This window comes from Coturnix japonica, chromosome 9 (assembly GCF_001577835.2).
Source record: "Coturnix japonica isolate 7356 chromosome 9, Coturnix japonica 2.1, whole genome shotgun sequence".
In the NCBI taxonomy this organism is placed as follows: Eukaryota; Metazoa; Chordata; class Aves; order Galliformes; family Phasianidae; genus Coturnix; species Coturnix japonica.
The window spans coordinates 5,487,558-5,511,012 of NC_029524.1; the positions used below are offsets into that span (position 1 = coordinate 5,487,558).

Genomic DNA, 23,455 nt, shown 5'->3' on the forward strand with positions numbered 1-23,455 from the left:
ACCAAACCCAGAGCATTTGGTTTTATGGTACAATCTTTAAACTTGTTTGCGTGTTGCAGACAAACCCGTGGCTCCAAATTCCTTTTTCTGCTTCCTGTGAGTATGAAACTGAATTGTTCACAAAAATGAGTTTTATTTAGAAAAGGGAGAGGAGGAAGATATAGAGAAGCATGAATCTTCATCAAAAGAGCAAGCTAATTTTCCACTTAATTAAGAGAGAACACTTGTGCACGAGGAATTCCAGGAGATTAATAAGTTTGAGGGGTACTTTAAAAAGCACCTGACGAAAAGCAACCATTGTGACAGTTAGTGCCGATACCAAAATGCATGTAGAAATTTTTACAAAATGAGAACTGCAATACAAGCCAGCAGGAACCAAGTAGCTTGGGATAAGCTACAAGTAGGTATTCTAATATTTTAACTTCTGCCAGCTTCAGCTTGTAGAGAGATTAATCTAAACTTGGAACAAATTCCATCTCCAAAGTTAAGGCAAAACTCTCTTCTATCACCATATGGAACTATTATGGATGCCACCTGGAGCTTGGAGAACTTAGAAGCCAAACTGGAGTTTTAAAGCCAGAATTACATCTTCGCTTGCACCCCAGATCAACCAGCAAAGTTGTTTTAGAGCCTACAAGAGCTTGGTGAGCTGCTTTCAAATTAAACATAGCTGTAAATTTGTAGCCTGCTCCAAATCATTATTCCTAAGTAGCTTAACATTAAACTAAGGAAATGTTTCATTCTGAACTTAAGCTTTTAATGAAATGGACATGCAAATACTTGCAGTACATTGTTAATGGAAGCATACATTCATTTCTGTTTTAGAGCAGAATCTTCGTTCTGTCTTTATGGCTATTTCATCCCTGCTGATACTACATGTTATGTAACACTTTACTGTAGAAGGGTATTGAAAGGCAGAAAGTCTTATGTGTTGAGCTCCATGGGAGACAGAAAAGTGTTGGGTCGTCGTCGTCGTTTTTTTGCTGATGAGGTTTCTTTTACTGGTGATTTAAGGAAAGGCTGCCTGCTGTATCACTACATACTTAATAGATCTGTACTGACTTTATTTTTTTACTTTTGCCAGGCCCATTCTGTGTAATGTCTTTACTTGCACTGAATCTTTTACTCTGAGACGCTGCATAATTCAGAGTTGTGCATCCTTTGGTGTTTGATATTTGCTGTTGCACAGTGTGGCAGTGATGAAGTCTTGTTTCACATACAGAGTTTTCTTTTGAAATCAATGTTTGTTTTTCATCAGGCCATAGAACTTGGTTTCAAAGTTCTGCCTTCTAACTTCTGGTGCAAGTTGTGGTTACGCTGCTTTATAATTTGAGACAATTCATGGGATGAAATGAGATACAAATGCCCCAGCCATTATCTCCTGAAGTGTTTGGTGTGGAAATGAATGTTCTATGATCTGTTAGCTAGTAGTGCACAACTTTGTGGAGGGCTGGTAGTCTTAAAACATACTGTTACCTTTCTAAGCAGTGAATGTAGAAAATACCTCCTTCTCTTTGTGGTAGATTTGTATAGAAAACTGATGCATAATTGTATAAATGGTATGTATCGTCATTTTCTAGCCTTCGGCTGTGGCTTTGATGCTTTTCCCTACTTGTCCGTATCTAGAACTGACGCAATCTGAAGCCAGACTTGTGAGCTGTAGGTGATTCTGAAGTGAAGCAAGCAGTGAAGGCCACAAATTCAAAGGGTTTTCTGTAGGTTCTGAATCACTATTACAAATGGACCACACTGGGATGTCTGACAAGGTTACAGTCTACTTGAGCTGTAAGGGTTTTAGGCATTGCTTGCAGCAGTTGGCAGCCCACTGTTTCATGTCGGTGAAAATCGATGTTGTTTTACTTCAGTAGACTATGTTGTGAAAGGTCTGGAACGGCTTTATAAGCAGTGATTTCTAGAGCTGTTGTGAAGTGAAGATGATGGATGTTGTATCTGTCAGCAGTCTTAATGCTTGTCTGCCCTTCCTTGTAAGGCAAATTCTCAGGGCAATTGTTTGAGAATTAACAGTTGTTGCGTCTGAAGTTTAAACACATGGAAGAGAAACAGTGGGGAAAACTGGACCTCAGAGTCTTCGGCATTGGTAGGCAGGGGCACAGCCAGATTGACTGATCACATTGTTTCTTGTTCTGATGTTTGTTCTTGGACTCTTTCTTCTCTGAAGTGGTTTCAAAGTTCTGATCTGAAGGATTCTGCTTTCCAGTGTTTTTCTTCAGCCTCATACTCTATACATGTGGAGCATACTCTCCATTAGGGCTTAACTTAGAATGTGAATTATTGAGAAAATTCTCCTTCAAATCTGTTTTGAGAGAACTGATAGATCTGAGTGCTGAAAATATTTCATTCCAGCTACAGTTGCAGTGAATTGACATCCACCAGTTGGCAAAGCTGTTTTACTTTGTGACTGGAATGCTGTGATAGCAGAGATGCAAAGGGCAGCTCTTTGGAGTAGTTGGTTCATGTTTATTGAACATGGGCTGGATAGGCTTGATGGATCAAATAAACTTGTCATATACTGGAATACTGAGCCCGTATTCACTTATTTTGAGTGTTGTGAGCTGTTCATATTTTATGAGGACTGGAGAGAGCACTGTATGCAATCCTATCAGAACGTTGTCTGTAGGAGATGGTGACTATGTTAGTGCACAGACCCTCTTGAAAACCTGCTTGCTTTAATAACCCCATGCCCTCTGATGTGATTATTGCTGTTTGAATCCTTTCTGTGTGACCAGATATATCTGTAAAAGAGTAAGGTTGAGGCGCATGGAGCTCAGCATCCTTACTATCACTCCCTTCAGCTCTACTGTAAAACAAGCCGCAGCGTGGTGGATTCTCAGATTGTTCATGTAGAGGGTTCCAGGACAGTGTGTGTCTGTGCCAGATGCTCAGCAGGGTCTTGCAGTTGTGAACAGAGATGTAGAAAATGATGGGTATAAGTATCCCTGATGAGTCTTTCCACTTGCAAAGTGGGTTATGCTTCTTCACCTTGTGGAGCTGGGCCTGCATTTTTGGACTGATCTCCACTCAGAGTGGGGATGCGAGCTGCACCAACAGCCCCTCACCCAGAGAATGGTAATGAGACACTGGGAAGAGCTGGAGTGTGCAAAGGCTGTGACTAAGTGCGTGATTTGGGTTTTTCCAGTATGTAAGTTCTGAAGAAGAGATCGGGAGAATGTGCCTTACACACGGAGGTGTTGATCAAGAAGCCTCTGACAATTCCTAGATGTAGTGCATATCCAGAAAGTGAATTCATTACAGTATTTTTCCTTTCCTTACCACTTCCTTTACCAACAAAGAGTAATTACTGGTGTTTCATATGTTAAGAATGTAGTTTGTCATACCCCTTTTTCTTACGCTGATCTAAAAAGCTTAAACTTTGCAATCTTTTCTTGGTGCTGACAACTTGTTTTTGTCTTGTGCTGCCTGCATGCTAAATTAAAAGGAGGGCAGTATCTTCTTTCCTGAGTTTTTCTTTCAAGATCATAAGCATGGTAGGTTTTCCACTAAGAAGTCGTCTCCTTTTTTTTCCTCTGATATACTAATTTGATTTATATTGAAGGGGGGAGAAGCAATCTACAAATAATACATTCAAGGCTTCTTGTGGTGAATGAAGAAAGCTAATTGTAAATGTACAGTTTTTGTTGTTTTTTTTTAATTATTTTTTGGTCAGAGATGGCTTTTATGTTTTAGTAGGAGATTTTAATATGATGTGGGGTTTTTGTGTGTGTGATTTTTAGAAGTGGTGGTGTGAGGTACCGTTCTGGAAGCAGAATGCATGGTCACATTTTACAGAAATTCTCACTTGAAGGTAGAGGAGACATGATGAACACTTCAGAACGGTATTATGGGATAGTCTTGCTTTCTCCCACAAAAATGGAGCAATCGTTTTAAAATATCTGCTTTAAAAATAGATGGGGTTAAGTTGCTTCAGACATGATCTGTCCGGTAGAAGTTACTTGGCAGGCTACAGAACTTCATAAATCTTCTTTAAATACGTGTTTTGGCTCCATTCATCATGGTAAGTTGAGCTATATTTGAACAGTTCACTGTGAGCTTTCAAAACATACAGTTGGAGACTTTTGTAAATAAAGCCTAATGCCTCTCAAAAATGAACTGCAGGTTATTAGTTAGGCATTAGCAAGACCTAACTACAGTAATGGGTTAAATCTAGAGGGAAGGGGAAAAGGCTATAAAATCATCATCATTTCTCTTGAAACCCAACTTGAGTAATTCTTCTCACACCTACAGGAAAGTTTCAAAGTACTCAAAATGTAGAATTACATTTTTTAATAGTTATTACTATAATTTGCAGGATTTTGTTTTTTAATTAACCCACGAGGAAACCAACTTCTTAAGGACTGTCTCATAGTTATGTTCTTTACTTTAATCATTTGAATTTTGCATGAGTGGTAAAACAGCAAACAAAAATGAACATTAGAGTGGGATAAAAATGTTCTTAATTACTTGCAGTAATTAATAATATTAGTCTTTACATTGATTAATGTATTGCTCTTATTTTGCTCTCTATATATTTGACCTGGGAGTGCTGCTGGTTGTGAAGCCATTTTTGTTGAGGTACCTGCACTTTCATTGAATCATGCCTGTCAAGTTGGACTCTTGCACTGACTGCACTAATTGCAAATAGGTACCACCACCTCTACTTGTATGTTATTTAAACAAGCGTGACTTGTATCCCTTCCAATAGCATGGATGATAACTGTATCTTTCTGCATAGAATGCAGCCCTGTTTTCTAGAGATGCTTGGATTTATCACCAGATTGTGGCTTTAAAATTAAATGGGGGTAAAATATGACGTGAGGAAGGTTATAAATTTTATTCACTGTGGCTGTGTGAAACAAATCTGTAGTTTTATTCCATGAAAGTGTGAATTAGGCCTTCTTCATTTTTCCTGAAGCACTCTTCAGAGTGTCTCTTCCACAGTCTGTTGCTGTTCTTTAGGCACAAAATATGGAATTATGTCTAGTCCAAGAGGCTTCCTGAGGTGTGCGTTTATTCTTTAGTGAATCAGACTACTCTTTTTTTTTTCCACATCAGTGTTGTGCCAATGTAAATGCTGTAAGCTGTATTGCCTTTCAATTCCTGTGACATATTCTAAAGCAACCCATATCCATAGCTCATTTCTGTGTACACTTCCACGCAGAGGTGTGCTAAACTATTGAGAAAGCAGGGGCAGGAAAATCGCATGGAATTTTCTTGAGGTGACTCACAATTTTTTTCTTCCAAACTCTTTTGATATTGTTGTTGCTCTGCAGTTCTGTGAGCTTGGTTAGTGTGGTCTGTTATGGATGTGGTAGGGTTTTTGGAAACAGGTTGCATTGGACTCTAATGGCATTGTTGCACTTGCAGACAATTTGAGAGAGTGCGCAGAACAAGTAGCTCAGATTTTCTGTGTTGCTTAAAGACACATTCTTTCTGTTTTTTATTTTTTCTACATATGGAGTGTATTTTTTGATCTTAAGCTACTTTTAAGTTGTCTCTTTCTTCTATAAATCAGTTGTTGCCTTTGTAAGTGAGCTGTGTCATTTTCCAGAAGAGGACAATTTCTATTTTAATTTGTATCAGTTTGATGAGGACCAATATCAGGTAAGACATGAGACAGCAAAGGATGTTGGACTTGCATCTTACATCATCATTGCTTAACCATAAGCAAGTTGTACAGACATCTGCCTGCCATTGTTCTCAGTGGCAGAAGGCTTTAGCCTGCTTGTGTAACTTTTGAGCCATTTATAGCTGAACTCATCTGGACAATGCCCAGAATAATCTGATTTGACTTAGTGCTGCTTTGGGCAGACCAGTTGACCTCCAGAGGTACATTAAAGCAAATTAATCAACCTATCAACATAAACTAATAATTTATTTTTTTTTCCCAATGTGTTCTTTTTTGTTGTTTGTAGTTCTAGGAGTGTCACTCTAATCAACTCAAGAAAAGCTTGTCAGTCCAATTATCCCTTCTTACATTATTATAGCTCTTGGATTCTGAGTTGGGGTGCCTTACTGGTAACTGCAGATGTGCTTTGGATCAGGATGGCTGTCTGTCTGTCTGAAAGCCAAAGATAATCTTCTGATGCATTACTTGTATATTGACCTAAGCTGTGTTTTAACAGCTGTGACAAGTTTGTTTGTTTAATTTGTTTGTTTCTTTAATTCTGAAAATCACCTTATTTTGTTAGCAAGATAGTAAGGAAGGGATAGTTTTGTTTCCATTTGCAGCTGTTAGATTCTTTAAATTTGGTTTGGCGATTTGGGTTTTGTTCTAGTAGGTTAAGTCTGTTTTATGTAAACCCTCGTATCTCCTCAGAGTATAGTCCCATCTGCAGGGTTTGGAGCCAAGCTCAGGCTTGGGATTTTCACAGTTACATATGTGAGTATTGTAGGGGCCCCTGTGTGGATGCAGTCCCCACAGCTGCTGCCTGTTCCACACTGTCTGGGAGAGGTGTTTTGTGCACATCTTTGGTCTCTGCTCACCCCTGGGCATACTGGGAAATACAGAAATTGCTATGTTTGATTCTGCTGCTCTCTGCTTCTCTCCCCGGTGAGCTTTTTTTGTTCTTGCTGGCTGGGCAGTGGAAAGCAATTCTCATCCCTGAAGGCATTTCCTTTTGCAGGTGCAGTTCATTCCCTTGCTGCATGCTGCCCTCCTTTGTACTTTTCTCCTCAGTGTTTAACAGGAATGATGTGATCAAAACAAAACTTGAATGTCTTAAGCTAAGAAGGTAATGACAGCTTCGTCATGCCACTTTGTTTTAGTATACAAACCCTTTGTTAATTTTTGCTGACCACTGTGATGTGAGCTCAGTTCTCTGAGAATTCACAATCAATTCAGAATGCATTAGCATTATCCTTTCTGCTTACTTTTACCAGAGCTTTTAGTATAGCAATGTGTATTAATTGCAGATGGATTCCTCAAGCAGTAATTGCTCACTGCCCTTTGTTGGAGATTTTCCTTTTGCATCTTTATTAGAGGAATATTCTGACTCAAATGGCATTTCCCTTGTTGTTTAGAGTGCAGACATGGAGCCTCAATGGACAAAACTTAATGTCATTGGCAGTAATGCAATCTGTTACATTCAGCCTTTCCACTTTTAAGAAAGTGTGAGCAACTTTTTAAACTGCAGAATTGACAACCAGCCTATTTTACTGAGTAGTGCTTGGAACCTGCATTAGTTCCCACTATGCTTCTGCAAACTGAATTAACAACTGTTTTTAGTTGTATTTTACCAGTATGCTAGTTTGCATTGAATGTATCAGTTTTGGCTAAACATAATGTTCTTTAGATACTTGTTTGTGTTTCTTCTTACTCATCTTAATTTTTATCTTGCTACTTGTCCTCTAGGTATTTTGGCTCTCTCATTTGTGCTTTTGCTAGGCTTTCATTTTTGAAATGATGCAGTGGCTTATTCAATCAAAAGCATCTCATCATTTGACTGTGAAGATTTTAGAAAGCCGTGTAATCTCTGTCCTGAAGTTACTTTTCTGGCAATGTTTTAAAGCTTACTCATTGAGGGGAAAGCAGTGCTTACACATACTGAATGGCATTGTGGTTGGTTGTTAATAAGATGGGGTATTTAAAAGGCAGAGGCTTTTGTGGACTTCCTGCAGTGAAATATTAACTCCTGGAAAATGTAAGTGATCTACCTTTATGATTTTTGAGAGCTGGTTGGATTAAAAGAGATGGAAGACCTTGGTCTGTGGTGTTATTTGGGCTTACCAAGTGTGCACATTAATACTGGATGAAGACAAGAAATATGATTCGCTAGCTTCCTCTAAGTTCTGTAGGTTGCTTGGCAAGTAATGCCTCCTATTTATTTCCGTGGAAACTACAACAAACATGGAGAGCACAACAACACTATATGATAGAGCAGGTTCATAATAGTCTTTGATGGTGGAGGTGTCTTATGGTTGCTGTTGCTATGGCTGAAACACACCACTCACTGCCACTCTGTGCTCAGCACATCCACAGTTTGGTCTCCAGAAACATTCAGCAAGCGCTCATGAATGACAATGGATGAGCTTTTTTTTCTGCATGGAGGAAATTGATTCCACACCTTTGCTTCATATGCACTTCCATGTCAGATGCCATTTTGTCAGACTGCTCCTCTGCTGCCTTATGTCACACAGCAACAAAATATAATGGGATATTGATGAGAAGGTTCAGCCTCTACTGCAGCATCAGCCTCGACACCATGAGCCAATGTAAGAAAGTAGGAGGCGTTATTTTTGGAGCAGCCCTCATGGTTTACAGTAAGGGTCCTCAAGACATCTATAGTGCTGTTCCTGACACTGTAACTATATGGTTTGGTACAAGCTTCACCAGCAGTATTGTGTTAAATATGCTTTTCGGGGCTTGCTGCTGGCAGATCTGTGGCTGTTGTCTGGGCCTTTACAAGAACAAACAAGTGAGCTGGCTTGGATATGCAGTAGCATATGGTGTTGAGATCAGTTTCTTGATCAGATCAGTTTGTGGACAGAAAACAGTTGAGATTAGATGTGAAACAGAAAGGTGCTAATTTAATGCAGTGGTTAAAATATTGATTTGCATTTGTAAGGCTTTGTGCCTTTGAAGGACTCTGATGTAGGGAAGTGCCAGATGTCCATGGATTGTGTTTGACATTAATGTATTAAACAGTTTGTATCCTCTGCAATGGCCAATGGCTGAACCCTATAGGCTTTCTGTTGTATTCTGACCCAGGTGTGAAGAGAAGGAGATAAATAACACTGAGAACTGCCAGCCTTGTTGAGAGGTGACAAAGATGCTTTTACTTGTAAGCTGATGTACAGGACTTGTTGCAGCCGCTGACTTGCTGTTATGAAACCAAGAAAGCAATGCATGCAGAGATGTAGAGCGCAGGGCAAAGGCATGTCCTTTGATTTCTTAGATCTTTTAAATCTGTTTTGTTTTTTGTTTTCTGATTCAATATCTTGCTTTAATAAATATACTTTAATAGAAGTTATTTCAAGTTTCAGAAGCCATTGTGGGTATTTTGGGATGTCATTTAAGGAGGGCGCTAAAGAGAAGTGGCAGCCCAAGTACATTTGAAGCTCTGGATGACAGTGCTGCTATTGCTTCAGGTCTTCCAAAGGGAGGAAATGACATTTTATCTGGGGTGATAGAAAGCAATACTGCACACTTCCTCTCCATATCCGTTACAGAAGTGAAAGCTTAGTAGCAAGAGTTAGTGAGTCCCTGAAGGAATAAACAGGGGAGTTAGTGTGTAAGAATAGCAGAGGGACCCTGTCACAGTTCTAAAGCATTACCACTGTTATTAATGCCAGGTAACAGAACAGGAGCAACCACTGAACTGTTGTGAACACTTCTGCATGGGGCTGTGTTCTTGTATTGTATTCAGCTACTGTGATTGAAAAGAATGTTTAAGTCCTGGTTTTCAGTTTGTGTTCTTGAGGACAACATGTACTTCATTCTGCTATGCTGAGTACTTTGTGCATTAGCCTCTCTGTTCAGTTTGCCTGTAAAATCTGCTCAGTATCCTTCATTCAGTCATGATGTAGTCAGTACTGCACAGCTTCCCTCTGTAGTATTTTTGAGATCCATAAAAAGTACAGGACAAAAAGAAATGAGTGTCTTTCACTTAAAACAATGGTCACCACCCACAGGCAAATTACGGCAATCGTGTCCAGTGTTTTATGTCCTGGAGCTACCTTTTCATTCTGACCTTTATTCTGAGACAATAATACAAAAATGGGAACAGCTGACAACATTCTCTGAATCTGAATACAGCTGATAAAAGCTGCTCTGAAAATCTGTTCCAGGATAATTCAACTAGATGAGTTTGTGTACCAGTTTCTGAATTCCGTAGGCAGAAGCAGGGCAGGGCTTTGAAATCCTATTGTGCTCATGAATCTTTTTGGATGAGTAACAATGGCTGGATCAGCTGTATTTATAAAATAACACTTTCAGGCCATGAAACCTCCTTCGTCTTTGTTTACTTGTATCAGTAGTCTTCAGGACACTGATTTCACAGAGTCATCTCTCAGGCTGATGAAGCATGGCAACTGTGCAGATGTGTTGGTGGCAACAACTTCATTTGCAGCACTGTGTTTATGTAATACTTCCCTTGTGTGAATCCTAAATGAGCCTGTGGCAGGCTGGGGACACGCAGAACTCTTTAATTATAAGCAGCAGTGGGGCTTTTTAAAAGCTTGCCACTAAGTAACCTGGAGCATGGGAAATATCTGGTCAGAGTAAAGTACTTAAAGGGCAGGAAATCTGTCTAACTTGTCTAGCCTGGTAGGAACCTCCTCCCAGCCTGGAGGACTGGACCAGCAATGAGTTAACTAGTGAGAAGCTGTATGATCTCTGTGTGTATATGTACACGCATATATGTTTAAAAAAGGAGTGCAAATATAATTGATGGTGATACAAATCTTTTCCATGTTAAAAACTACAGTGTTTCAGTGTAGTAGGAAAATAAAATATACAGAGGAATTTTTACTTTGGTAGGAGAAATGGAAAATGACTGTTGTCTCTTGAATGTGAAAAGGCCAGAGCTTGCAGTCAGCACTGCTGTTTTATTGCTGTCAGGCTGAAAATCATGGATGCTATTTAAGCAATGCCATATGCCCTCCTGAATTGTCAATGGAAAAACAAATGGGAGGTGGGGGACCCAAAACTCTAAGGCTCTTTTCAGAACCACATCTGGATTGAATAAATGCAAGCATCCATTGTATAATTGAATGTCTGTTTGAATTTGCTCTCAAAAAACATAATGGTAGGCCTACCATGTTGTGTTTCAAAGCAAGAACGAGTTTCTTAGCATATTTATTTTTCTTGTGTAGGTCAGATAGGGACTCTATAGAAAACAAACAAACCAAGAAAAATCCACCAAAAAGACAGCAAAACATGCTATCTAAGGCAGCTGGAAATAAGAAACTTCTCAAGAATACTGGAGTGAGTTCTTTAAAGCTGTCAGAGCTGCCGTACACGGCTGTGTGTGGATGTGTAGCTTTTGAACAGGAATACATGGCCAAAGCAAGCTGGCCTCTTGCACTGAGTCTAAAAGGGACAAGAACCTGAGTCAGTACCTGCCTCACTCTTGCTCTCTGGGCAGGAAGCTGATTTTTGACAGTGTTCCTAAGATAGGAAAAAGCTTTAAGGAAACTTATAAATTTCGGTCCAGGATCAGTTTGGGCTGTTGCTCAGCTGAACAGGTCTGTGAAAAGCATCAAAGGAAAGCAGCCAATTTACTGTAGTTGTGAGTTGTCCATAGGGAGATTTGTGTCTCAGTGGAAAACTTCAGGGGTCTGACAGCCAGACAGGCTGACAATTCACCTGAAGAATAAACTTGCAGTTACATTGCATACATACTAATCAATATTGATTAGTGAAGTTAGATGCACTTAAAAGTTGTAGCTTCAACAATGCAATTACTGTTAAAAGGGAGAGAGAAGAGACTGCGTTGTGAAGCTCGTGTATATGTGTAGATGTCCATTTTGTTCAACTGTATTTTTTTGTATTTTTCCCTTTAAAAATGCTTGCATTAAAACAAGTCAACCAAACCACTTAACAGCTCACACTTGTTCCTCCTTCAATCTGTTCTGACTTCTACCAGGCCTGCCAAGGTGCCCCTGCAGCCCTTGTTAAATTTCCATTTCCTGTCAGTAAGCACATGACATACAGGGTGCTTCTGAAAACTGATTTTTCCTCCACTTTAAGAAGAGAAAGCAGTGTTTTTACTTAGTTGCACGATAACAAGTGGTTCTGGCTTCTAGGGAGAAAATTGCTGCATATTACAGACAAGATACTGCAGAACAAAGCAAAAATAACCAAAGATTAAGGAACTATCTCAGTTCTTAAAATAAAGAAAAACAAGGAAAAACTCAAAGTAGCTTTTTGTTAAATTTCATCCTTGCAGTAGATACGTCCATTTCAGCTTTTGGCAGGTAATATTCTTGAAGTTATATAGAATGTCAGAGAAAATGCGTCAGGGAAACCTAAATATATTTGTTGTATTTGTACTGGGGGCTGAAAAACAGTCAGTTCTATTCCTCTTCATTGTGTATGTTGGGTTTTTTTGTAACTTTTCTTCTGATTTCTTTGACCTTCTTCAAAAGATAGCTGAAACATCCTTACATTTAGTATTTACTGGCAGCAAATGTGTCTTTAGTTAATGGTTTCTCACAGTCTGATGATAACTTAATGTTGAAACCAAGTAATGGAGGTGCAGCAGTGTGGTTGCTCTGACAGGCAGCACAGAGCTGTGCAAGCTGCCATCTGGGTTTTTGCTGTTCTTGTGGTGTGGTACTTTGTGTTTTCTGTGGGTCTCTACCCAAGTGGTGCTTTTGGATAATTAAAACTTAAGATGCAACGCTTCAGTTGAAGTTGTGGGAAACACAGTCATGTACCTTAATTTGAATGTCCCTTCTCCTTTCTCAGACAAGTGTTGGTAGAACAGTATGTGACAGCTGTAAAAGCTGTGTCATGCATCGTGTGTTAGTGGCTGATCTTCTCTTCCAGGCCCTGCTCGGTGCTTTGATTGTGAATGATCAGTTGAAGCAATGCTGAACTTTTCTCACTGGTTATAAAAAAACAAACAAACAATACCGTAACAAAATCTGTTTGTCCTACATATTGATTCAAATTTTCCATCAGTATTTTTTCCAGTTAGAAGAGAATGACTCGCTTATACACACCTCTCTGCTCCCAGCCCCATTGTGTTTAGTTTTGAAGTCTGAGCTCTCCAGGGCTGTGTGGAGGGAGCTGGGATTTTCAGCTGTGGTGTTCTGGTATCAGCATATGGTAGAAGGGCCGTTGCAGAAGTCTGTGTTTCTGCAGTATGAAGTGCATGTATTCAAAGTTGCTGCACCAAACTTTTTTTTGTTGTTGTTTGTTTTTTATCACTTTTGATTGGAAGCACAGACTCAAAGAGTGTTTGTTCAGTAAGACCTAAATTCCTACTTTTTGGTTGCTACACTTTCAAATGTTTGTCCTGAATCTTTTTGGCACCGTCTTCCTTTGAAGATGAAATGTAGGTTGTTGACAGTAAATAAAATGGTGCTGTAAGTCAGCAGACTCCATGAAAACTGCCAGAATTACTGTGATTTCTCTTAAAGAAGGAAGAACAGCAGAAAGTCAGAAGCTGACTGTGTGTCAGGTAGGTGTATGTGAGTGTGCACATCCCAGTCCAAAATTATCTCAGTGCCAATAGCACTGAATGCTTCAAATTTCTGGGGACTTGCAGAGATGAGTCTGTGATCTGTTTGCTCCCATTTGATTCTTCTGTGTATACCACGAGGTTAAAAATTACTGCCTGCATGTGTGATGAGCTTGATGAGTTTGTACTTTGGGTTATCTGCTTTCAGATTTTCAATCTTTTTAAGCCTGTTAAAAATGAAGTGCTTACCTCTGCTGCCCAGCTGCTGTTGCAAAAAAGTTGTGCATATGGGGCACTGAGATCCATACTGTTGCTAGGTGGTATTACTGTGGAAAAAACACCCTCCAAGGAATGTTCAAGGGTTCACTGCAGAAGAGCTTTTTGTTATTCCTGGGTTAGAATTTTAGACTCCCCACCTCCCTGCTGTTCTTCTTTCTGCTGCCCACCTCCCCCATTGCTTCCTTCCCTTTTTTCCCTTCAGTAGCACGCAGAGCTGTTGGCAGCACTGTGGGAAGAAAGCCTTGAAGCTCAGAGCCTAAGCTGTAGTAGAAAGGGCAGCAATTGCATAAAGGGCTTTCTGCAGAGAAACATCTGTGCTTCTGGGGCCCTTTGCTCCACTTGATCCTGAACAGGCAGAAGACTGTAGACATGGAGAAAATAGAAGGATTATTGCTAAAGGAACTAGACACTTGAAGAAAGAAGTAGGTTCAGATGTGCGTGGTTAAGGGACAGACAATGATGGGACTGTCACCTTTTCAGAGGTTCAGTGTAGACATATATAGTATTTTATGCTTCTGAGCTGTGTGTTCACAAATTTAGGAAGCTTTTAAAAGATCTTTATGCCTGTTTTTCTTAATGATATCTGATAGTTTAAGTGCTGTGGAGGTAATAAGCCTTTTGTTTTTGTGTTCACTCAGTATTCAGGTGTATATGGTATATTTGTGTTTGTGCGTCTTAATATTGTGGATAAGAACATTGACTGTTAGTACAGTGTTCCATTAGAGGTGCAAATCTGTGTTTAACTGTACAGAAGAATAAAATGAGAAGGGTGGGTTGTGTCGCACAGTTGTGTTCATTCACACTTCATTGATGTTCAAACATGTCTGTAGTCACAAGCTGTAGAAGTGACCTTAGGGGTGCACTCCTCAGGTGTGAGAGCAGGATGGTGGGAGTCAGCCCTGGGGTGACAGAATATCAGAGGTCCTGCAGCGCTGCTCCCAGGCTGCCTCATTTCTAAACTGATGCTTTGTGCCTTCAGTCTTGTGTTACAAACCCCTCATTTAGCCTGTGTGTGTCTTATCTATTTTTCCAGCTTGGTTTTGTTGTTGTACATATTTTCCTCTTTTCCCCATCTAATTTGTTCTGAAGAATTTCCTGACCAATCTTTCCAACAATCTTTTCATATCTTCTTTTTATTTGTTGGGGGGTGGGGGTGGGTGCTGTGCCAGCTTGACATTCATCAGAACTCTAGAAGCTGGTGTTCTCTCTACCTTACAGCCTTCTTAGTGCCCTTTTAGGAGCAAAAAGGGGATGGGGAAGAAAAGTTCTAAGATGAATAAGTAACTTTTTGTGTTTGCTGACACACATATTTACTTTTCCTTATCCCTTAGCATAAGGTTTACCTACTTTGGTTGTTTTTGCATTTCTGCTGTGTGGCTTCATTTTCATGTGACTGTTTGAAATAGTCTGCTTGCATAGACCTGAAAGAACCTTCTGTCTTACGACAGATGAAAACTTCAGGTTCCCGGTTAGTTGCTTACTTGAAGCTAACATGGCTACTTGTGCTGCTTCTCAGACAGGCTGGAGTTACAAAGGAAAACAGAAGTGGCGAATGGTTTTATTACCTATCTTTCTGTATTTTGGTAAATATTAGAGTGTTTTTTTTCTTTCTCATAGATAAGTTTCTTTTGGATGAACAGTGGTGATACCTTTTTGTTTCTTCATGGAAGAAACTAGGACTGCAGGAGGGAGAGAAGCTGGTAATGAGTTTAATTTGGCGTTTCTTCTACATGAACTGCACTCTGTGTTTGGTTTTCTGCTGTATTAAATTCTGTCAAATTGAGGTCAGCTTGCTAGTCCTTGTTCATGTCAGACAGGCTCCCTACTTGGAAGTGTGAACAAAATAGCTGATTTGATAAACTCAGTGTTTTTCCAGGACTGATTGCTATGTAGAAATTATGATCATTATGCTGAAATTACCTTTGAGTGATTCTCTTTCTTACTTAGAGACAACTTTTCTAATTGATCTTATTTTGGTGTATTTTCTAGCATGCAGGAATTGATGTGTATGTGTGTGTGCAAATCAGACAGATGAGCTACTTACTCTTTGAAGAAGTTGTGCTTACAGTTTCTGTGTTGTATTAGAGGAGACACCACTGGTTTGGTTCATAAAGATATTTCTTAGTCAAACTTTTATCTTAAGTTAAAATTGTTTTCAGGTTCTGTAGGGTAACTTGTTTGTTTTGAAATAAATTACTCAACATATTCTCCTTAATTAAACTGTCCATTCTTAATGTATCAAGAGAGTGGAAAAAAAACAATTTATATGAAAGCTTGATAGCTCCACTGACCTTGTATTTGTTTCCTCTTATTTTTGACTTTGACAAAGAAAATTGTATTTGAATTTGGGGTTGTAAAAATTCCTGAAGGAGTGAGTGTACAACAGTGGTTGGCTGTTCTACCACAGGAGCAGTGTGTGTCTGTCTCTCACAGGACTGCATTTTGTCCTAGCAAGTTTTACTTCTGTCTGATACCAGTCTGTGTGTTTAGTTTATTGCATGTTTTGCACAGTTTTAATTTGGCACCACCAGAGCTGTGTTACAGTTGCTTCCATCTTAGTGTTTCTGCAAGTCTTTTACTTTCTCTTAGATACAGCTTTATCAAAATGAATATTTCCAACTATTTATTTAAGGTCATCAGGCTTTGTTAATAAATATCTTTCAAATCAATTTCAGTAACTGCTGGGGGTGTGGGAGAAGCACATACATCAAAATCATGTGTTTAATCTGTTTTACATTATATTCCTGTTGTTGTGAAAACATGGGTTTGGTAAGGTACAGTAGTGTAGTATGATTATATTTGTGCTGTCAGACTTCTGCTTTGAGGAAGTGCATGTTGAACCAATGGAACAAGTCATATAAAATAGTGCTAAGCTATAAAAAGCCAGATGAAAATAGTATAATACAATTCTGATCGTGTAATGATGTACATCTGGAAGAACAGAGCTTGGAACAAGATAATGTTCAATTCCATACGAGTGGTGTTTTTTCTTACTCTGAGCTGTGTCAGTCCAGTATTACTTGTAGGTGTGTTGTTAGATATGGACCAGAAACCCCTCTTGGGAGACAGTGGTGGGATTATTGCAGCAGAGAAGTACTGGGATACAGGGAGACCATCCGATCTTCAGAGAGCTTTGAGCAGCTGCTCCACGTGATGCAATTGCTACCAGAAGGAAAGCACAAACTAAGCTTCTGTTGCAGCAGGAGGAGCAGTCTTTCTGGGTGGGCTCCTTGGATCACAATAGTAAAGCTGAGCAAATGGAAAACATCTTTCCAACTGAAATTCATCTGTCTACAGTCTAGTTTTTCCTGCCTTCTGAAATAATTTACATATATATACTCATGTTTTGTTTTTTTTTTTACGTTTCCAGTGGATTGGATAAACTGGTGTGCAGATCTTATGTTTTTTGGTTTTTTTTTATGTTGTTGTTGTTGCAGTTTAATATGGTTAAATAGAAAACCCAGGTATCTGTGTAGATGGTTTTGTTGATTTCTTCTGATATGTGTTATTCCACGTGTATTGAAAGTAAATACTGTATGTAATGGCAGTGCTTGTATAGGTGTCTAGAACTTTTTGATCTTCTTGATTATGAAACCTATAAACAATTTGAGTCATTTAAGACAATTATCTTCAGAAATGAAGGTAATATGGTTGTGCCACAGCTGGATTCAGGTTTAGAAGCTTGTGTTCCCTCCCTCTCTGATGTACTTGGAAGAGGACAAGCTGGTAGCAGTTCAGTCTGGAAACTCTTTCCTTTCTTTCTCCCTGGTGTAATCCAAGTTTATTCACTGAACTATGAGGGTAATGCTTACCAGCTTTTATGAAGTAATCAATAATTGTTGTTAGCAACAGCATTTAGGATTTAGGGCAGTTTTTATAAACTTCTTGTTAACTATGTCAACTATTGTTATTCCTAATCTGTGATTCAGTTTCTGGTCCACAAGTAATATTTTGCACCCATAATTGCTGTGGTTCTTCCTTCATAGAGTCTTCATAAAACTTCAAAACTTCATAGAGTCCCTTCAGAATGCATTGTCAGTAGGTTTTGTAATCTAAACATATTGTCATATTCTGGTAGGTGCAATTTTTGCTTGTAATTTGATCTCTAATATTTTGAGTAGTGTCTTTTCTGCAATATTAAGTGCTTCCTGTTCTTAAATTTGTCCGGTAGTGTTAAAGTACTTAGACTAGGTAGTTGAGAAGTGAGATGTTGCTATCTGTGAATCAAATATTTGATCTCATGATTGCTAGGTAGTTGGTCTTGCTGGGAAGATATGCATCTGTGTCATGGCTAAGTAGCATTAATGCAAAGATGTGGTCTGTTCTGTTATTTGCGTTTGCCTCAGGTCAAAAGTTAGGTTCCTTATTCTGCTTTTGAATCTCCCAACCAAGTGTTAGCACAAGAGTCCTGAGCTCTTGCTATCGGTATATGGTTTTTCCCTATCATCCAAAACACTCATGAGTTAAAGCTGAGTTATAATAATTCCATGAGTACTAAAGCCAGCTCTACATTTTTGGGATAGAGAAAATTGTTAACACAAAGCTGGAAGTTCTTGCTCCTGGTGTTTGACCAATATAACATAACTACTGTAATTTCCCATTTATACTCTTCAGGCTGTAATGCTGTTTATTTGCAGAGTGCAGCAGCTGCTGTAACACTTTCTTGGGTTTGGGTTTTGTATTCCAAACACAAATTTGCTGCAAGTACCCTTTAAAACACAGTTGTCCACCTCTAACCAATACCGCCAAGGCTTCGGGTTACTAATAGTTTATTTCATCAGTGGTTTGCAACGTCTGCCATTAACATACAACAGTCCTGATGTGGAAGGAGCTAATTTATTTATTTTTATTTTTTTTAAGATAAAATTAAAATAGAATGTTGGAATTGCAGCTGAGCTCTGCAGCCTAAATGGCCAAAGTCAAAATTACAGTTTAATGTTCTCACCAAGACCAGTCCTGTGGGCAGTCATGCAAAATGTGAAACAGCTAAAAGAAAGGATTGAAGTCAGTGTGCATTGTGGATATTAGCTTTGACAACAGTGCTGGCAAAGCCATGGAAAATGCTTGAATTCTGGTTTTAATGTGCAAGGAGGAATTACAATAAAATATTTAAAGTAGCAATTTGTAGGGTAAGAATGAAGAATGCCGTGCTGCATTAACAACTATGTGCTCTTAGAATTTGTGTATGTTTCACTGTTTTCTTTGCGTATACAGCTCTATATTGTAGAATAAATTCACCCTTAAAATTAGGTCTGAAAGTCAAGGAGCTCTGAATTTTTTTTCTTGTCTATTCTTCTTCTCCCTTCCCATTTTCCCCTTCCCCACAAAGGTAAATAGTAGCAAAAATACTAGCAGCTTTCCGCCTTGTTTTCACCTCTAAATGTGATCTTCTTCAAATGCTAGAAAAAGCTGGGGAGGGAGTAGGGGGAAGAGCATTTGTTATTACAAACGTGGTCTTGAGAGGCTCGTAAATTCACTGGTGCTTTCACATCAGAGCAACCCAAAAAGGCTTTGTCAGTAAAACTCTGGCCTGAAATTCAAATTTTATAGAGGCATGCTTCTACATGTCTGAAGTGCATGAACTGCATTTCTTTCTAATTACCTTTTTTGTTATAACGATCTCAGTTGTATTTTACCAAATGTATTTTGTGTATATTGTCTTTAAATGTCAGATTATTTAAGGCTGGCGAGGTAGCCAAGTAAGGGGGAAGAATTTGTAAGGGAAATTGTGAACAGTCTAGTTCCTTCAAATTCAGTCAGAGAATCTCCATTTCTTTGTTTACCAGATGTTTTGTAGTGTCACCATAACTGTGCCATCTTTTGCATGGTGTCCTTCAGCATAAGTTTTCAAGCGAAAGTGATGAGGGACAGTTGGGCCTGTAATGGATCTTTTCTTTCTGGTTCATGCTCTTGGTGCTTCTTGGGAGAGTGACAGGAAAAGCAAGCTTCAGGAATGCAAAAAGCAAAGTTGTTCTTCATTGAGATGGATTCCTGTGGTGTTGGCCAAATGAAGTTGCTAAATTCTGGACTTGTCTTCTGGACTATGGAAAAATGTGAAAAGTTCACAACAAAAATCAGCTTTCACTTTATTATTATTATTTTTAAAGGCTTAGTTAGGCATGTCATTAAATTCTCCTAAAGGTATACTGTGCACGTTTTGTGTCTTTCAGTGCATTTAATCCCAGTGAACCCCATCAAGGAAGATGGGTTGAATCCTAAGAGCCGAAAGAGAATAATGCCTGATTTGCTGACAGAACCTCCTGCAATAGATCCTGTTTATGAAGCTCGTGTTTACTGCAATATTCCTACCATTGCTGAACGTAGCATGGAAGGTAAGCTTCGTGCTTGCAAATGGTGATTTAATGGCAGTGATGACTTTGTGCATTGTTGGTGTTCTTCATTGCTTGGAGCAAGGTATAGCAAATGTCAGCCAGTTGCTGAGTATTGTTAAACTGCTCAAAATGCACTGCTCTTCTCTTGCATTTTCTCTGATTTCTTGCCTTTTGGAAGTGGATCTGTTGTCGCTCAGTGTTCAACTGGAACTCTTTAATTAAAGAGTGTGAGTCTTTAAAGATAACTAATATTTTTACTGTTTATTACAAGTGAGCTAGAAGAAACATGTACCTTGTAGTGGCTGCAGCATTTAGTTTGAGTTAACCCCCTCATGTATGTATCCCATTAACAAATATGAAATTGCAAGCTAATATATCAATAAACTCCTAATTAAGCTTGCTGCGTGATGCTCATTACAATAGAGGTCAGGAATAGGTGTTATGAAAGTGGGGTTACGTTACTGTGTTGACAGAGAATGGTGCTTAAACAATATCATTTGTGGCTGCTGAACTTTGGATGTACTTTTTCCATCACAATTTTTTTGTTAATATTCACTTTTTTTTACATTTTCTTTTTTTCATTATAGGCTATGCACCCCATTATTTTAAGCTAGTGTCAGTTCAAGTGTTGATTCGACATGGAGATAGATATCCATTATATGCCATTCCCAAAACAAAAAGACCTGACATTGACTGTACGTTGCTGCCTAACAGGTAAATTTTTTTTTGCTTTTACCATTGCTACATGCATGTTTTGCTTTATAATTATTTTGTTCCTCTCCAGGAAACAATTTTTGCAGCTTAAAGTGTGGTGTGGCTCCTGATGTTGTCTTATGATGCATTGAAGGAGATGGGAGGAAAAAAAGCTGTGACTGGTGTACAGTATAGCCTATGAAACAGAATAAATTTGTTATGTTTCTATTAAAAAGAAAATAAGAAAGAAAAAGAAAAGCAAAAACTATTTAATTATTTAGTTAGCTTTCTTTAGGTAAACTTCTGGATTTATTCAAAATGTCGGTGCAGTGTTTGAGAATCACTTCTCTTTCAGTTAACCGTGTATCCTGTGTGTAAGCACAAATATGTCACTACTGCAGGAAAAGTGAAATGATATAATTTATCAGAGATTCCCCTTAAGTTAATGGTCTGCCTCAAACTTCTCGGGGTGGGGGAGGGGGAGTGATATACATTTAATTATTAAAACTCAAGCTAAAGGAAGTACACTGTTTGCTATTTGGAAGCTACACATATAATGTAGTTACCACTCATTGTTGAAAACTGGCAGATGTTTGTGTCTGTCATTTAAATGTGTGGTGATTTCAGTGACCTGGGAGTTGCATCTGCTTTGTGTACATGTATGCATTACAGAGGGAAAGGGCTTAATAGGCTTCCTGATCTACCAGTGTACAAAGTGGTGCTGATATCCCATAAATACTTTTTTTTTTTTTTTTTTTCCCCAGAATAGTGTTGCAGTCTCTTTCTGTAAAGAAATAACATTCTTGCTTTTCTGGTGTAGAATTATTCAGGAGTGCCTTCACTCTGTCATACTGAAAATATAATGACATGCTGAAAATACATTTCTCAGTATCAGATAAACCAAATGTGTGTTTCTTGTTTTGATGGTTTCATGAGCCATGTTCCTTAGAATTTTAGTAGCTTGCTGTGATCAGGAGTATTTATGATATTTATCTTTATAAAGATAAAAGAAATTGCCTTTGTGATCCATGTCCTGAAATTAGCAAGACTTTCAGTGTTGTCTTCATTGCAGCTTGTGTTCTAATGTTATTCTGGGACAAGTAATTGAAACATAACTGTATCTTTGTCGAAACTACAGTTATGACACCGGATGACCCTATAAAACTTTGAAAGCATGAGCAGTTTTAGCCCATCAGTGTATGTAGGTGGAAGTATTAGAAAAATTAAGTCTTTTGAAGATCTGGGCTTGTTTTAAGAAATAAAAGAAAGTTGATAGGCTTTGTTTGCTCTTAATCATATACGATATTCCTCACATGTATGTGCAAAAGGATACTTTTATTTAAAAGAGTAAAATGTGATGGAAAAACAGATGAAAGAAATCTGCTTTTTTGTAGGGAACACAGCACTTGAATTTAGAAGTCAAAAAGCTTCTAATTTCACTATGTTTAGATTGTATGTCTGTATTCTTTTCTTAGCTGTTAGATGCATGTATCAAAATAAGAAACTGAGAAAAGCCAAATATTCAATATTTGAAATGCATTTCTTTTGCAGTGCCCATAATGAACACAAACCTAAATATCTTACTGAACTGTACTGTAAAACTGATGATGTTCCATTGAATGGGGCGTTTTACACAGTACAATTAAAATAAAAAATCTTTCATCTACTTTCATGTTGATTTCTTCTCCATTCATACTGCAGCTGAAGTGTTTGTTCTGTTAAGAAATGGCATTCCCTGATCTTCTCTAACATCTTTCAAGGGAAGTTTGAATTATCTGAGAGCTACCCAAGCCTAGCAGTGTTCTGCACCCACTGCAAGCTAACTAGTTGTTTTATGTTTGGTATGCAAAATAGACTGAAGACAAGATGGCAAACCATAGAGTTGTGTGGCCAATTAATTTTTTCAACAAGATGAAAAAGGAATGTTTTGCTGTTAGCTGTGATAACATTTTTAATGACCACCCTTTGAGATTATTTTCAGAAAAATATACCAAGTAAAGGAGTGTGATACAGATCCCTGCTGGAATCCTTACAGATCTGATACTCTGAGCTTACTCAATGTATCACATTAAAAAGTGAGAAATCCCTGTTGCAAAGATGTTAAATGCAAGTGACAGTATTGGATGAGTTGCTGTATTTCTCCATATTACAGTGCCTTGGTTTCATATTTGTAGAAGAACCTTTATAGCTATTTCTACAGTTTCAGGCAAAGAACAACGTGAAGAATGTGAAACCAGGATAACTAAACATAAAAAGCAAGGAGGTAGTGCATCTTTTGACACTGACAGCAGAGTGACCAAGTCATGTATTTAAGAGGGCGTAATGTCAGGATGTGAGGCCAGTAGTGTAGATCCCCCTGGCTGTTACCAATTTATGAAGCAGTAGAACATCAGTTTACAAATGACATATCCACCACCGTTCACCACCACATGAATGAAGATCTACGATAACTGGTTTCTTGAGTACAAAGTTTATGGATCTTCTGGCTGACTTTGAAAGGGCAGCAGATTAAAGGAGCTGGCTCTGTACCACTGTGACCTGATGTGTTACAGCTGACATTTCTGAATAAAGCTAGAATTGTTAACACTTCTATCATTGTTTTGAATGGAATATTTATTATTTTAACATCAGGAATCTATTTGCTGCGTTTGGTTTTCAGGCTTATATTCCTTTATGATGTAAATTTGGTACTTGATTGCAAACGTACCTATTTAGAGAGTATTAGAAGGTCTATAATTGCTACCTATGAACTGAAGGTTTCTTTATGCTGTGTAATTAAGTTGGGATGCATGATTATAGGTCTGGCTTGTTTAAGCTTTCTGAACATTAGTTTCAGATAGGTATGCTGCTCATACCCAGTCTGTTCTTTATTTGACTTGGCATTCAGCTGATGGAATTCATTAATTAAGCAGATTATGCTACAGCCTCTTGGACTTCTAATAGATATGCAGAATAGCCTCAAAGTTGTGCTTTGGTTTTCTGAGTTATGGATTGTGACATCTAACT

The 23,455-nt window shown here is 38.5% G+C and overlaps 1 protein-coding gene across 6 annotated transcripts in view; it reads left to right on the forward strand.

The window, feature by feature from the left end:
- Positions 1 to 23,455, forward strand: part of PXYLP1 (2-phosphoxylose phosphatase 1) — a 51,471-nt gene that overhangs the window by 18,758 nt on the left and 9,258 nt on the right. For 4 of the 6 annotated variants that reach the window (XM_015871249.2, XM_015871248.1, XM_015871250.2 and 1 more), the window contains 2 exons: positions 19,595 to 19,756; positions 20,344 to 20,470. In XM_015871249.2, the coding sequence (XP_015726735.1) occupies positions 19,595 to 19,756; positions 20,344 to 20,470 (289 nt within the window). Of the gene's footprint in view, positions 1 to 534; positions 645 to 15,041; positions 15,125 to 19,594; positions 19,757 to 20,343; positions 20,471 to 23,455 lie in introns of those variants that run through there. The other 2 variants (XM_015871251.2, XM_015871252.2) reach the window with 2 other exon arrangements.